This window comes from Schistocerca piceifrons, chromosome 3 (genome assembly GCF_021461385.2).
Source record: "Schistocerca piceifrons isolate TAMUIC-IGC-003096 chromosome 3, iqSchPice1.1, whole genome shotgun sequence".
NCBI lineage: Eukaryota > Metazoa > Arthropoda > Insecta > Orthoptera > Acrididae > Schistocerca > Schistocerca piceifrons.
In genome coordinates this window covers 434,463,544-434,479,414 of record NC_060140.1, presented here as the reverse complement: position 1 = coordinate 434,479,414, position 15,871 = coordinate 434,463,544, and the positions used below count along the sequence as shown (strand labels likewise).

General features: G+C 41.0%; 1 protein-coding gene across 1 annotated transcript in view; it reads right to left on the bottom strand.

Moving 5' to 3' along the window:
• Nucleotides 1-1,399: 1,399 nt before the first annotated feature.
• LOC124789633 overlaps nucleotides 1,400-15,871 on the bottom strand; it is a 41,702-nt gene continuing 27,230 nt past the window's right edge. Inside the window, exons 4-6 of the mRNA XM_047257059.1 lie at nucleotides 2,633-2,783; nucleotides 1,703-1,932; nucleotides 1,400-1,621 (exon numbers count right to left, since the gene is read on the bottom strand). Coding sequence (XP_047113015.1) covers nucleotides 1,517-1,621; nucleotides 1,703-1,932; nucleotides 2,633-2,723 — 426 coding nt within the window. The 5' untranslated portion in view covers nucleotides 2,724-2,783 and the 3' untranslated portion in view covers nucleotides 1,400-1,516. The remainder of the gene's footprint in view (nucleotides 1,622-1,702; nucleotides 1,933-2,632; nucleotides 2,784-15,871) is intronic.

Sequence of the window (15,871 nt, the reverse complement as noted above, 5' to 3'; positions counted from 1 at the left end):
AAGGTAGGTGCGGTCCCTAGCGCAACTTATAACATCGTCGAAAATCAGTGAGGACGTGAGATATATATATATTAGAATTACAAAAAACTCATAAAAAAATGCATGGCGCGAGATTCGATCCGGCGACCTTCAGATTACGAACCCGAGCGCTTACTGCTGCGCCACAACGCTGTAGAAAATTATTAATCGTAGAGAGTATTTCACTGCAACGGTTTCTTTTAACTGTCGATTTTCTCGACAATGGCTGAGAAGTGCATCTTGGTGCTTTGCCACATTACACCTCTGGCCATGAGCTTTTATTATGCGCAATATGAATCGAATCTGAATTTCACAATTGGCGGCCCCCCCTTGTAAGTGAAATAAAATCATAATAACTTCTGAATAATTTGTGTTAGGACATTCAAAATGCGCGGCTGGCTGCGAGGCATAATGTAGGCTAAATTAGTATGCACATTCATGGTTTGGTTTAGCAATGAAGCCCACTTTCAGTTGGATGGGTTCATCACTAAGCAAAAAACTAAATCACAGTGAGGTTTGAGAAATGGCCTGTTGGCAGTTCATTATATTGATTCCTCCACAGCATATCTCACAATGAGATATGAAGGAAAAACTACCCACATTCAAGCTCAGGTATAAGTTTAGGAACAATTTTTCTTCTCATGTATAATTTCCAATTGGAACAAGAAAGGCAGGAAGTGACATTGGTACACAAAGTACCCTCGAACAAAGCCAACGGAGGATCTGCAGAATACGGATCTAGATGGTAGGTTTGCATTACGACTTGCTGGCATGAGATCCTAAAGGTTGCGGTTGCTTTGTGTGGGATAATCTGGATAGGAATACATGTGTTAGATTGTCTGGACATCACAATTGCATTGACTAGATTCTAGGCTACCTACTTTGGATCCTTTTGTTCCTGTGTGCAGTCTGTTCAGGGGTGTCTAGACTTCTCAGGGGTGTTTTTTTTTTTTTTTTTTTTTTTTTTTTGTTTTTTTTTTTAAGTTGATCATATCTCTACTTTAGGCTGATTTTGGGTTTTGTCATAGAAAATGTTGCTCTGAGGAAATCTACTACAGTGGTATGTAAATATCTGGAAATAACTAAATGTCTGTGGGATAAGTGGATATTTCAATGAGTAGTCACAAGCACCAGATGAGATGAATACTAAATGAAAGGATTAACTGATGTACACTGTTGCAATATTATGCTTCAGGGAGACTCCCCCGCCCCTATATTTAAACAATAATGTATGAAAACCCAAGATGGAGTGATTGTATTTACATGAAGGAAAGGTTAGACATACCTGACAAAACATTGCAACAGATAATTTGTTTGATTTTGAAATTTATCGATCTACCATACATTTGAACAATAAGTGAAGGTTAATTGTATGCATCAATTCATTAAAGTGGAATATCTCACTGTTTTTTAATAAATAATTATATTACACAAATTTTTTTCATGTAAAATGTTGAATGTACAAAAATAAATTACATAGCTTTGGTATGTATGAAATTTAACCCTGTCCAATACTTCTAACAAGTTGTTTTCCTGCAGTCATATTTTTAAGAAATTCTTTCTTCTGTTCAGACTTCATCATAGACCAATTAAACCATGATACCTAGAAAAAAGAAAAAAATATTTATATTTTTTCAAAGTCGGTCTCTGGCAAATTCTAAAAATGAATATACATGTCACTTACCAAGGTAGGTTTGTAGCCCAGTCTCTTAAGCTGTCGAATTTTAGTAACTATTGCACCAACAGGTCTGTCCTCCCCTCTTATAAATAAATTCCATCCTCCAATTACAACAGCATACCACAAAGTTTGATCTTCATTTGTTGGAGGTGGTTTCACAAGATGAAGAGGAAGTTCCTTGAACTGAGCAGGTATATTACTTGGCTTTCCATTGTTGTCAATACCAAAGACAATATCTGTTAAGGCATCATAGAAGAAAGATAGTGATGTAATTTATAACAATACAACTCTATTAAGGGTGTAATATGATAATATGGAGTGCTTCTAAGCAATTAACTTCCAACACATGCTTAGTACTGATTTTAAGTATACAATTAAATTTGTGACTACCCTACAACCTTCTTCCTACAAGCAATTATACTTCCAACACATGCTTAGTATTGATTTTAAATATACAATTAAGTTTGTGACTACCCTACAACCTTCTTCCTACAACTTAATAATATTTTCCATAATTTTTCCATAAATAACATATGAGTTTACTATGTAGAAATAAATACATTATCTCCAGGGAAATTCACTTGAGAAATTAGGAGGAGACTGAATGGTTGGGCAGTGCTTGTATCTTGAAAGTAAGTACTGGTCAGCCAGTTTGTCTCCTCTTGATTTTAATTGTACAGGGTGTCCCACATAAAACTACTATGCCTCACGCCCAAGATTCAAGTTACAATGAACTAACCAAAAAAAGAAAACAGTAATGTTAAAAACATGTAGTTACCTGTTTATAAGAGATGCCAGTGGTGTGCATAAGCATCTCGAGACATAGTATTGGCACTTCACAAGCAGTTAGACTAGAGATGATTAACTGGTATGTAAGGCATACCAATTTTATGTGGGAGATTCTGTATTTTCCGAAGTTGTTCTTGTCATCCTTACCTGCTCTCTCATACTGGGGCAGAATATGTACAGCATGTAAATTATGTGGTCCTCCAAGAATTTCTTCAAGACTGTCCATCACTTCAAGCATAAATTTGTCTGTTTGGCTATGGCTTTTTTTCCCCCTTGATGGAGTCCACTTTGTATTACTCTGCAACAGTATTTACAAAAGAACAATGATAGAAGAAATGAGCTATCCAGGCATGACACACAAGCTGCCCTTACAGCTTTACTTCCACCAATACCAATCATACTTTCCAAGCTTCACAGAGGTCCCTCTGTATAACTCACAGAATTAGCACTCCTAGAAGGAAGACTATTGTCAAGAAAAGACTTAGCCAGAACCTAGGGGATTGCTTCCGGAATGAATTTTCATTCAACAGTGGACTGGACACTGAAGAGTAAACATTAATTCTGGGAAGTTTACACTATTTTATGCTGCAGCATCTATGTCGATTTCTTAAGGCCATTTGCATATAGTTCTCTATCTTGAAGGTCCTACCTTTTATATGTTAACAGCTATCATCTTTGACTACAAAAACAGTGAGCTTAAATGGGCTAACACACAGACTGAAATGGTTTGAAATTTTTGAATTGTTCTCATGACTATTTCAGATTATTTTTTAATTGGAAACCTCTTTCTCAACACACTTTTGACCACAGGAAATTGCTATATACAACTATCAGCGTGATGAAGGTGAAAGTAAACCGCCATCCTCAGCACAGTTCAACAGAAGTGCACTAGCACTACGTCGCCAAATCATGACTGGGAGAAAGCAACTTGTGTACACTGTTCAGTCTGTCAAGATATAAAAATGCCTTGAACAGTCATTTCAAGTTTACACCACATTCATATTGTCACTTTATGGTAAGAAGGTTCGTCAGCATAGGAAGTTAACATCTGCCAAGGGGACACTTCTCCACCCTATTTCCACCTCAGTATTTGTTTTCCTTAAATATGAACCCGATGGACCAACTGTGGTAGCGACAATAATTCTGAAGCTCGGATTTTTGCATATTTGCACGTTAATGTCTATAACTGCATATATATATAATAGAGGGAAACATTCCACGTGGGAAAAATATATGTAAAAACAAAGATGATGTAACTTACCAAACGAAAGTGCTGGCAGGTCGATAGACACACAAACAAACACAAACACACACACAAAATTCAAGCTTTCGCAACCAACGGTTACTTCATCAGGAAAGAGGAAAGGAGAGGGAAAGACGAAAGGATGTGGGTTTTAAGGAAAAGGGTAAGGAGTCATTCCAATTGCGGGAGTGGAAAGACTTACCTTAGGGGGAAAAAAGGACAGGTATACACTCGCGCACACACACACATATCCATCCGCACATACACAGACACAAGCAGACATTTGTGAAGGCAAAGAGTTTGGGCAGAGATGTGAGTCGAGGCGGAAGTACAGAGGCAAAGATGTTGTTGAAAGACACGTGAGGTATGAGCAGCGGCAAATTGAAATTAGCGGAGGTTGAGGCCTGGCGGATAACGAGAGGAGAGGATATACTGAAGGGCAAGTTCCCATCTCCGGAGTTCTGACAGGTTGGTGTTAGTGGGAAGTATCCAGATAACCTGGATGGTGTAACACTGTGCCAAGATGTGCTGGCCGTGCACCAAGGCATGTTTAGCCACAGGGTGATCCTCATTACCAACAAACACTGTCTGCCTGTGTCCATTCATGCGAATGGACAGTTTGTTGCTGGTCATTCCCACATAGAAAGCTTCACAGTGTAGGGAGGTCAGTTGGTAAATCACGTGGGTGCTTTCACACGTGGCTCTGCCTTTGATCGTGTACACTTTCCGGGTTACAGCACTGGAGTAGGTGGTGGTGGGAGGGTGCATGGGACAGGTTTTACACCGGGGGTGGTTACAAGGGTAGGAGCCAGAGGGTAGGGAAGGTGGTCTGGGGATTTCATAGGGATGAACTAAGAGGTTACGAAGGTTAGGTGGACGGCGGAAAGACACTCTTGGTGGAGTGGGGAGGATTTCATGAAGGATGGATCTCATTTCAGGGCAGGATTTGAGGAAGTCGTATCCCTGCTGGAGAGCCACATTCAGAGTCTGATCCAGTCCCGGAAAGTATCCTGTCACAAGTGGGGCACTTTTGTGGTTCTTCTGTGGGAGGTTCTGGGTTTGAGGGGATGAGGAAGTGGCTATGATTATTTGCTTCTGTACCAGGTCGGGAGGGTAGTTGCGGGATGCGAAGGCTGTTTTCAGGTTGTTTGTGTAATGGTTCAGGGATTCCAGACTGGAGCAGATTCGTTTGCCACGAAGACCTAGGCTGTAGGGAAGGGACCGTCTGATGTGGAATGGGTGGCAGCTGTCATAATGGAGGTACTGTTGCTTGTTGGTGGGTTTGATGTGGACGGACGTGTGAAGCTGGCCATTGGACAGACGGAGGTCAACGTCAAGGAAAGTGGCATGGGATTTGGAGTAGGACCAGGTGAATCTGATGGAACCAAAGGAGTTGAGGTTGGAGAGGAAATTCTGGAGTTCTTCTTCACTGTGAGTCCAGATCATGAACATGCCATCAATAAATCTGTACCAAACTTTGGGTTTGCAGGCCTGGGTAACCAAGAAGGCTTCCTCTAAGCGACCCATGAATAGGTTGGCGTACGAGGGGGCCATCCTGGTACCCATGGCTGTTCCCTTTAATTGTTGGTATGTCTGGCCTTCAAAAGTGGCTAAGGTAATGAGGAAAGAGGTTTTAGGTAGGGTGGCAGGTGATCGGTGTGAAAGGAAGTGCTCCATCGCAGCGAGGCCCTGGACGTGCGGAATATTTGTGTATAAGGAAGTGGCATCAACGGTTACAAGGATGGTTTCCAGGGTTAACAGATTGTTTTGGTGGCAACACAACCACCTAATCTTTATGCACATCGTTGTCTACCAACCCAAGTTCACCACAGGATCAACATAGCCCAGCTTTAACCAACACTTTTTCACCTTTTTTCACACCAGGTCTCCAGTTGCTTTCTAGTTTACCTTTATCTCTCCCCATATATTTTTATTTTCATTTTCATTTCAGCCTCATGTTACACTTTCAACCTTCTAATACCATGTCACCCTCACAACACCCCCACAACGACCCCATTAAGTTTTATTTACATTCCCTCCGCAAACATGCCTTCGCCCTAGCCAGATTACGCTCCCATATTTTATTTTCTCAGGCTTGTCTGACATTTGGTACTACCCCCAAAGGCCTCACACTTAAAGTTCCCATCTCTGGCTGCAACCCTTCTTTCCATCAGTCCCTATACCAGTTCCAAACTGAACAATCCATTGCCGTCACCCACCTAATCCTTCACCTACACATCAACTCAGCCAACGAACACACCCGTCAACTCCTATCCTTAATAAAAGTCCTCAATCTTTCCTCTCCCACATCCACACCGGCTGTTCAGAGCATCCTCCTACAGGCCAACCGCAAATTAGAACAGCATGCCACCCTCCACCTCAAAAAACTATCCAATCTCCTGGTTTCCCACCTCCGGAAAGGCAACTCACTCACCCTTCACAACCTTTCCAGCAAACCTCAACCTCCTCTCATTGCACACAAACCCAGTCTCTCCCATCTACTCAATCTCCCACTTCCAGCTCCACTCCCTCCAAAACCTCAAAATTCCAATCAACACAATCTGGAACCACAACACCCTAATTCAGTAGTTAACCTTTCCTCCAAGCCTCTCTCCCAATCCGAAACCTCTGTCCTATCCAAAGGCCTCACCTTCAGCCCCACTCCCAGATTCAACCAAACAGCCCTCGTCAAAGATTTACTGTCCTACACTCGTACTCTCTGCTGGAAATATCACTTTGCCACGAAGAAAAATGATCCTAATCCTACTCCTAATGATCCAACTCCCAAAGACACTATCCAAATTGAACCCTGCCTGGAACAGTTCCGTCCTCCATCACAGCGGGACCCACCTCCTCTTCCTCAAAATCACCGTCTCCAAACCTTCCAGGAATTTCTCACTTCCAGCCTTGCCTCTCAATCCTTAAAAGACCTTAATCCTACTCCCAACATCACCACTGGTGAAGCCCAAGCTATCTGTGATCTGAAGGCTGACCGATCCATCGTCATTCTTCCGGCAGACAAGGGTTCCACGACTGTGGTACTTGATCGTCGCGAGTATGTGGCTGAGGGACTGTGTCAGCTTTCAGACAACACCACATACAAAGTTTGCCAAGGTAATCCCATTCCTGATGTCCAGGCGGAGCTTCAAGGAATCCTCAGAACCTTAGGCCCCCTACAAAACCTTTCACCTGACTCCATCAACCTCCTGACCCCACCGACACCCCGTACCCTTGCCTTCTACCTTCTTCCTAAAATTCACAAACCCAATCATCACGGCTGCCCCATTGTAGCTGGTTACCAAGCCCCCACAGAACGTATCTCTGCCTACGTAGTTCAACACCTTCAACCTATTACATGCAGTCTTCCATCCTTCACCAAAGACACCAACCACTTTCTCGAACGCCTGGAATCCTTACCCAATCTGTTACCCCCAGAAACAATCCTTGTAACCATTGATGCCACTTCCTTATACACAAATATTCCGCACGTCCTGGGCCTCCCTGCGATGGAGCACTTCCTTTCACACCGATCACCTGCCACCCTACCTAAAACCTCTTTCCTCATTACCTTAACCACCTTCATCCTGACCCACAACTTCTTCACTTTTGAAGGCCAGACATACCAACAATTAAAGGGAACAGCCATGGGTACCAGGATGGCCCCCTCGTACGCCAACCTATTCATGGGTCGCTTAGAGGAAGCCTTCTTGGTTACCCAGGCCTGCAAACCCAAAGTTTGGTACAGATTTATTGATGACATCTTCATGATCTGGACTCACAGTGAAGAAGAACTCCAGAATTTCCTCTCCAACCTCAAATCCTTTGGTTCCATCAGATTCACCTGGTCCTACTCCAAATCCCATGCCACTTTCCTTGACATGGACCTCCATCTGTCCAATGACCAGCTTCACACATCCGTCCACATCAAACCCACCAACAAGTAACAGTACCTCCATTATGACAGCTGCCACCCATTCCACATCAAACAGTCCCTTCCCTACAGCCTAGGTCTTCGTGGCAAACGAATCTGCTCCAGTCCGGACTCCCTGAACCATTACACCAACAACCTGAAAACAGCCTTCGCATCCCGCAACTACCCTCCTGACCTGGTACAGAAGCAAATAACCAGAGCCACTTCCTCATCCCCTCAAACCCAGAACCTCCCACAGAAGAACCACAAAAGTGCCCCACTTGTGACAGGATACTTTCCGGGACTGGATCAGACTCTGAATGTGGCTCTCCAGCAGGGATACGACTTCCTCAAATCCTGCCCTGAAATGAGATCCATCCTTCATGAAATCCTCCCCACTCCACCAAGAGTGTCTTTCCGCCGTCCACCTAACCTTCGTAACCTCTTAGTTCATCCCTATGAAATCCCCAAACCACCTTCCCTACCCTCTGGCTCCTACCCTTGTAACCGCCCCCGGTGTAAAACCTGTCCCATGCACCCTCCCACCACCACCTACTCCAGTGCTGTAACCCGGAAGATGTACACGATCAAAGGCAGAGCCATGTGTGAAAGCACCCACGTGATTTACCAACTGACCTCCCTACACTGTGAAGCTTTCTATGTGGGAATGACCAGCAACAAACTGTCCATTCGCATGAATGGACACAGGCAGACAGTGTTTGTTGGTAATGAGGATCACCCTGTGGCTAAACATGCCTTGGTGCACGGCCAGCACATCTTGGCACAGTGTTACACCGTCCAGGTTATCTGGATACTTCCCACTAACACCAACCTGTCAGAACTCCGGAGATGGGAACTTGCCCTTCAGTATATCCTCTCCTCTCGTTATCTGCCAGGCCTCAACCTCCGCTAATTTCAAGTTGCCGCCGCTCATACCTCACCTGTCTTTCAACAACATCTTTGCCTCTGTACTTCCACCTCGACTGACATCTCTGCGCAAACTCTTTGCCTTTACAAATGTCTGCTTGTGTCTGTGTATGTGCGGATGGATATGTGTGTGTGTGCGCGAGTGTATACCTGTCCCTTTTTCCCGCTAAGGTAAGTCTTTCCGCTCCCGGAATTGGAATGACTCCTTACCCTTTCCCTTAAAACCCACATCCTTCCGTCTTTCCCTCTCCTTCCCTCTTTCCTGATGAAGCAACCATTGATTGCGAAAGCTTGAATTTTGTGTGTATGTTTGTGTTTGTTTGTGTCTATCGACCTGCCAGCACTTTCGTTTGGTAAGTCACTTAATTTTTGTTTTTACATATAATATATATATATATACAGGGTGACCAAAAAGTCAGTTAACATTTGAAACTGCACAAGTTTACAGAATAATGTAGGTACAGTGGTAAAACTGGACACACATGCCTAAAATGACATGGGATTTTACTGAAACCAAAAACGAGTGCAGAAACTTGCCAACAGATGGTGCTGGACAGCAACACACCAGTGATGCCGCATGAGAACCCTGTATATAATGAGTTGTTGTGAGAGAGTCTGATGGGCCAGCAATTGTGGCATGTTGACTTTACCAGAAAAGGAACTGTTAGTGAAGTTTTGCTGTCAGAATGGAGAATCTGATATTGCAGATTTGTGTACCTACCACCATAAGATGGGTATTTGAACAGGTAAAAGCCCTGCGACAAATACTGCTGTGAAGAAATTGATTATGACGTCCAAAGCCATGGGTTGTTTAGACAAATCGTTCTCCTCGTGGATGACAAGACAAATGCTACTGCTGCTTGGAAAGTTCAGGAAGAAATGGTGATTTTAGCAATTCATCTCCCTATGATGATGTTAGCGCTCCTAAAGTTGTGCATTGCACCGGCATTCCATGCACTGCTTTCTAGTGCCTGCTCAGCTGAAGCATATTCCCTGGGTTAGTGCGAGCAATAAAATTTCTCATGGTCTTTCCCCTAAATTATTCTACAGTGTACACTGTTTGTCCAATGTAAGGTATTTTGTAAACCCCTGCTCTTCCGAGATCTGCTGCATTTTTAACTGATCTCAGTAATTTCCAGATTTTTTATGCATACCTGCAGTCAATTTGATTGTGTGCCTTTTCAGCAGGTGGCTTATTTTACCTGTCACAGAGCCTCTAAACGGGAAAAAAGCAAGTTTCTTTTCTTGCTCCTTATCATTGGTCTCACTGTGATTCTTGCTTTTGATACTTCATTAATTTGCCGATTGTTGTAACAACTGTTCCTGAAGACCTTATATATATGGTTAGCTCATGAGGCAGGTTATTGGTGTTTGATATTGTTCTTGCATGATATGTTAAAGTTTGTAACACAGTACACTTTTCTGCTGGGTGACGATGGCTGATGGCATGCAAGTCCAGATCAGTGTGATGTTTCTCCAGTATTTGAACTCCTCCCTTCTGAATATTCACTATGAAAATGGAGATGCCAGTAGCTTAACGTTCCTGGATGTCATGGTTAGAAGAAAAGCCAACGGAATACTGAGACATAGTGTATACCACCATAGAGTTATATTTGCAGACCAAAAGCTGTCATCATTCTGCAAAATATGATAGTGCCTTTGTGTCGAAGCAAGCCGGGATAATTTCACTTCCCCTCTTGTTTTGCCATCTGCCTTCTTAAAATTCATTGTTTCACTTTTAATTAGCATTAATATAAATGAGTATAATCTGCATTTTCATAAAAGAGAAAGGTTGGCCCTCAGTTTTAAAGAATATAACACCAGATCTAATTTTGTGCTTAGTTTTATGTATGTAATTGATTTTATAATTTAGTTTGACTATTCCTAGTTAATACTTTCATTATAGAGTGGAATCAGTAATTGTTTCGTAACTTCAATTCTATTGTTGACATACAAACAAATATAAATTCTGTATTAATTGTAAACATTCGGAGGAACAACTAATAGTATTCTTAAAGGATCCATTGGCTCTATTAGAAAACATGTTAGCAAAGCCAGCTCTTAGTTGATTCCAAAGTAATTAACAGTTTTGTCCAAAATATTGTTTGCATAATGATATTTGTCAATTTTAAGACGTAAACAAATAATTCGGCCTAACTCTTGCAGTAGAAGAACCAATTTTTTGATGCATTCAGTTAATTTAATGAGTTAAGTTTTAAATTGTAATTTCTGTAAATTAAACTTCAAACCGATTTTTGGTCCCGAGACAGTCAGTCCACGGCCGAGTTTCAGACGAGAAACCTGTATTTGTTAGACAAAAACAATGCATCTGTGAAATAAGTATAACACAATTAGGCCATGTGTTAAAACAATGACAGAGTCTGCTCCCTATGTACCTTGTCATTCTTCAAGAACTGTGTGGTTAGGTTTTTACTGTTCATAGATATTCAACAGTAAACTAGTGTAGCAGTATGTTGATGTTTGCCTGAAAACTATTAATGAGGCTTATCGAAAGCTAAACAGTAGTGCACTGGTCATATTAAATGTGTATATTGGGGGTTGTGAAAAGTGAAAGTAAACAACTGTGAAACGCAAATGTGCATTTGTTGGCTACATCATTTACAGTAGACAGTACTGCACTTCCACCCCCTATTTTTCCAGCCAGTACATTGACACTGAGGACAACAAATGAAGAATAAAAGAAGGCAGGACCATCCCATGTGGTGCCCCAGGTGAGGGCTATTATGTGTGGGCGCAACAAAATTGGACTCACGAATTCTGAGCAGTGAACTAGATAGTGGTTTACAGTGCAGTGGTGCAACAGCCAATCAATGCATGGGTTTCATGGCCACAGTATGACAGCAACCAATCAGTGAGCGGGTTCTATGGAAGCAGCCATTGAGTACAGGAGTAGCCTATCTGCATGCAGGTGGACACAGCTGACTGAGGTAAACAAGACGTTTCACCAAGAGAGTTACAACTTTCCGCAGCCGTGCAGTTCCAGATAACAACAACAACAACAGCAGCTGAGAAGAAGGAGAAGAGTGAATGAGAATAAGGTAATTCATTGCAAAAGCTGTTTTGTATTCAGTGATACACAATGAATGACTTTGACGAACAAGACAGTGTGACTGAGAACAAAGCTGTAGAGGTTAAGTTGTTAAATGGACAGAAAGACCTAAGTGGGACTAGTTCTGTAGTGATTATAAATCAAACAAGAATGTAACTTTGAATGATGTGGATGAAAGTCCTATTGTAGGTAGAATGATGAAAGCGTCATCTACATTGTGTGGTTATGTGAGTGAAATGGACGAAAACAGTACTGAAATGGGTGAGATCGTTAAGGTTAAAGAGGAGGGCATCTAGTAGTGAAAGTCAGTAAGGGCAACAGTTTATGGCAGACAGAAATTTGGAACCAATGTTAAGGCAAATTAAGAGTAGTCTGAGTAATACGAGTACGAAAGAAGACATTAGTAGTATGAAAGAAGACATTAGCAGAGTAGAAAAGAAAACTGATAGCATTAAAGCTGACATGACTAGCTTAAATGATAAACTGAATAAAGAAATTAAAAAGGAGATTCAGATAGTCAGCTCTAATCTTTCAGAATTAAATAAGAAGGTTGAGGCAGTAGGGAAAGATTGTGATGAAACGATAAAGAAAGTAGAGCAGGATACTAGTGAGAAATTAACATTAATGAGCAGTAAATGTGTAGAAGAGAGAAAGAAGCTTTGTGATGACTATAGTAGGATGGTGGAGGCTTCTGAAAAACAGTACAAAGATGAAGTCAAAGTAGCCAGGAAATTTTGTGCTCAGAACAGGGTTAAACATGAGAACCAAATTGATCAGATTAAAAATTATTTAGAAACAGAGGTAGAAACCAAGTGTGCAGTAGTGGTAGGGGAAAAACCGGTAAAAGTAAATAAAAATGTAGATTCAAAATTGGCTGAAATAGAGAAAAAGATGGAAGAGGTGCAAAATCAAAAGCATACAGTATATAGTGCCCCAAACAGTCCTTCATTTGTTGGTTGTAAGAAATTTAATAATTTTGAACCATATGGAAAGGGCATCCACTGGAATTAATGAGAGAATTTAATTATTTGCCTGAAACATGGAATGACAAAAGAGAAAATGTCATTTGTGACGTTTTTTTTTTTGAAGGGGGACGCTTATGGATTGGCAGCTCTGGTAGCTGATAGTTGTACTATTGTGGCAAAGCTTTGAGAAAGCATCTTTTGATGAATATTGGACCTCAGCTTTGGATAAACAAAGTGAAATATTTGGACAAAGAGCTAGGTAGCGAATCCATAATTTTGGGTTTAGAAATTAAGTTGTCCCTGAAAGTTAGATAATTGCTTGTACCTGCCCCTAGGGATAATATTAGTGATTTCTTGATTTATGTTGATAAAGTGGAGAGAGTGAAGCCCTCAGTGGAAGATTGTAGGAGGAATTTTGATGACAATATTTAATCAGGGAGAGAATTTCAGGTAAATAGGATGAACAGGACTAATTACAGTAGAAATTCAAGGAATGGTTGGGTAGATGAGAGCTAGAAATGACATGGAAATGGTAGGAGAAATTCAAATAAAAGAAATGGAGGAGATGATTTTAGTTCTGGATCAAACCATCTAAACTAGATAATGCTTCAGTTTTGCCTCACACTAGAGCAGGTAGTGATGAAGAGCCACTTGTATATAAATGTGCTTTAATCAGAGTTAAGAGTAATGTAAATGATAGTAATAAGAGGAGTGTAATTTCTAATTCTAGTGAGATGCAGAATGATGGTGTGGGTAGCAATTTTTATCACCTAAAAGGAGGAGGAGGAACTTACTATAATAAAATCAAGCCATGAAACAGTGTGCGTTGATGTTGCTCAGGTTGTCCAAAGTGTCAAAATGGATAGTAAATTTTTAAGAGAACATAAGGAATTCAGATGTTTTGCTTTGTGGTCTATACTGGAAACAAGGATCAACTAATGAGCCAAGTATTTGAGGACAGCATAAGTGACAGTGGGTCTGATTCTGACTGTAGTTGTAATGATGATAGCAATGACAAATCCAGTAGTGATGAGAATGGGGTATTTGAATTTATAATTGATAATGAGGACAATGTGTTAAGTAAAGAAAGAATTAATGAGGATTTGTTGTATGAAGATCACATGGTAAGCAATATGGAAGTGTGTCACCCTGTAATAACGGCAAGTGTACAAGGTATACATGTTAAGTGTTTATTGGGCAGTGGTAGTGATTTGAATGGCATGTCACAGGAATTTTTTTTAAATATATTAAGAACACAGAGGGTACAGTGGTGATCCATGTTTCTGGAATAAAAATTGTTGGTGCTACTGGTAAGCTATCAAAGAGTGTGAAACGAGAGGTACTATTAACTGTGAAATTGGCAGGACAGCCGTTGGAGTGTAACTTATTAGTGATCCAAAATCTCAGCATTGATGTAATATTTGGGACTAACTCCTTGTGCAATTAGCAAGTAGGGGGTTCAACATTCTGTGTTGGATTCACTATGTGGCGATAATGCTTACCCCAGCTGTCTGTCTCATTTTTTGTGTTTCCTGAGGCAGTCAAATTCTTCTCCTATCATATCTGTAAGTTATAAGTGGATCAGAAGCATTCTTTCTTTGACTGTCACATGATTTTCTGCAGTAGGATACTTTTGTATACGAATATTTTAGAAAAGGTTTCTCCAGTGTTTACACTTACACACACACACACACACACACACACACACGCACACGCACACACACGTTGTGTTAGTGATAAGTAATGAAATCATAAGAGGATGGAAGAAAGTAAATTGACACAATGGTTAAAGAATTTCTGTCAAAGAATAAGTTAAACAGAAAATACTCGTAAAAGGTGTCAACATATGTGGAGGAGAAGGTGCAGCTTATCTGAAAACTTTACCATCTGAAGTAATCAGCTCATTGGTGCAGTAGCAGAGGCAATATGCAATATAAACTGTTGTGACTTGGCAAGACAGCCAAGCCACTACGAGGTGAAGCCGAAAGGCACGCATTTAAGCTCACGCAGGCTGGCGTGAGGTCTGGAACAGGTAAGGGAATTTATAGTAGCAAAGAACGTTAAGTAACTACTGGAATACTTAACTTTAATTCATAATTGGTGAACATCGGTCTGACGGTACATGTATCACAAGATAAATAGCAAATGATAATGGCGCCTTGCTAGGTCGTAGCAAATAATGTAGCTGAAGGCTATGCTAACTATCGTCTCGGCAATTGAGAGCTTAATTTGTCAGTGAACCATTGCAAGCAAAGTTGGCTGTACAACTGGGGCGAGTGCTAGGAAGTCTCTCTAGACCTGCCGTGTGGCGGCGCTCGGTCTGCAATCACTGATAGTGGCGACATGCGGGTCCGACGTATACTAACGGACCGCAGCCGATTTAAAGGCTACCACCTAGCAAGTGTGGTGTCTGGCGGTGACACCACATAAACCATCTTGGATACTACGTCTTAATATTAATTGGGATATAATAGAAGTGTTTGCTTTCAGTGCAATCTGTATATTGAGATAAATATCTACCTATAGATGTGTGTCACGGTACAGCCTTTTTTAACATTAATGAATTACAACTTTGAACATAGTTGTCTGGAGTAATGTGTGTGGAAAGAAGAAGCAAGATCTGTATGTATATCACCCTTCAGGCTAGAATCTCCAGCGATTTGGTGGAATACACTGAAATAATAGTTTTTCTAAGTGATAATTGTGTCTGATCAGTAATGAGAGTTAAGTTTGCCTTAGCGTAAGGATCTGTTACTGTGGAGTGTTTTTATGTAGAATCAATTTTGCATTAGATAAGCAGAGCATGTGTTTATTTATTAGATAATGAAGCAGTAAGACGAGAAAACTGTACTGGTTAGATCAACAACAATGCATCCGTGAAATAAGCGTAACACAATTAGGCCGTGTGTTAAAACAATGACAGTATCTGCTCCATATGTACCTTGTTATTCTTCAAGAACTGTGTGGTTAGGTTTTTACTGCTCATAGATATTCAAGAGTAAACTAGTGTAGCAGTATGTTGATGTTCCCCTGAAAACTATTAATGAGGCTTATTGAAAGCTAAACAGTAGTGCACTGGTCGTATTAAATGTGTATATGGGGGATTGTGAAAAGTGAAAGTAAACAACTGTGAAACACAAATGTGCATTTGTTGGCTACAACATTTACAGTAGACAGTACTGCACTTCCACCCCTTATTTTTTTCAGCCAGTACGTCAACACCAAGGACAACAAATGAAGAAACAAAGAAGGTGAAACATCACACCTTATG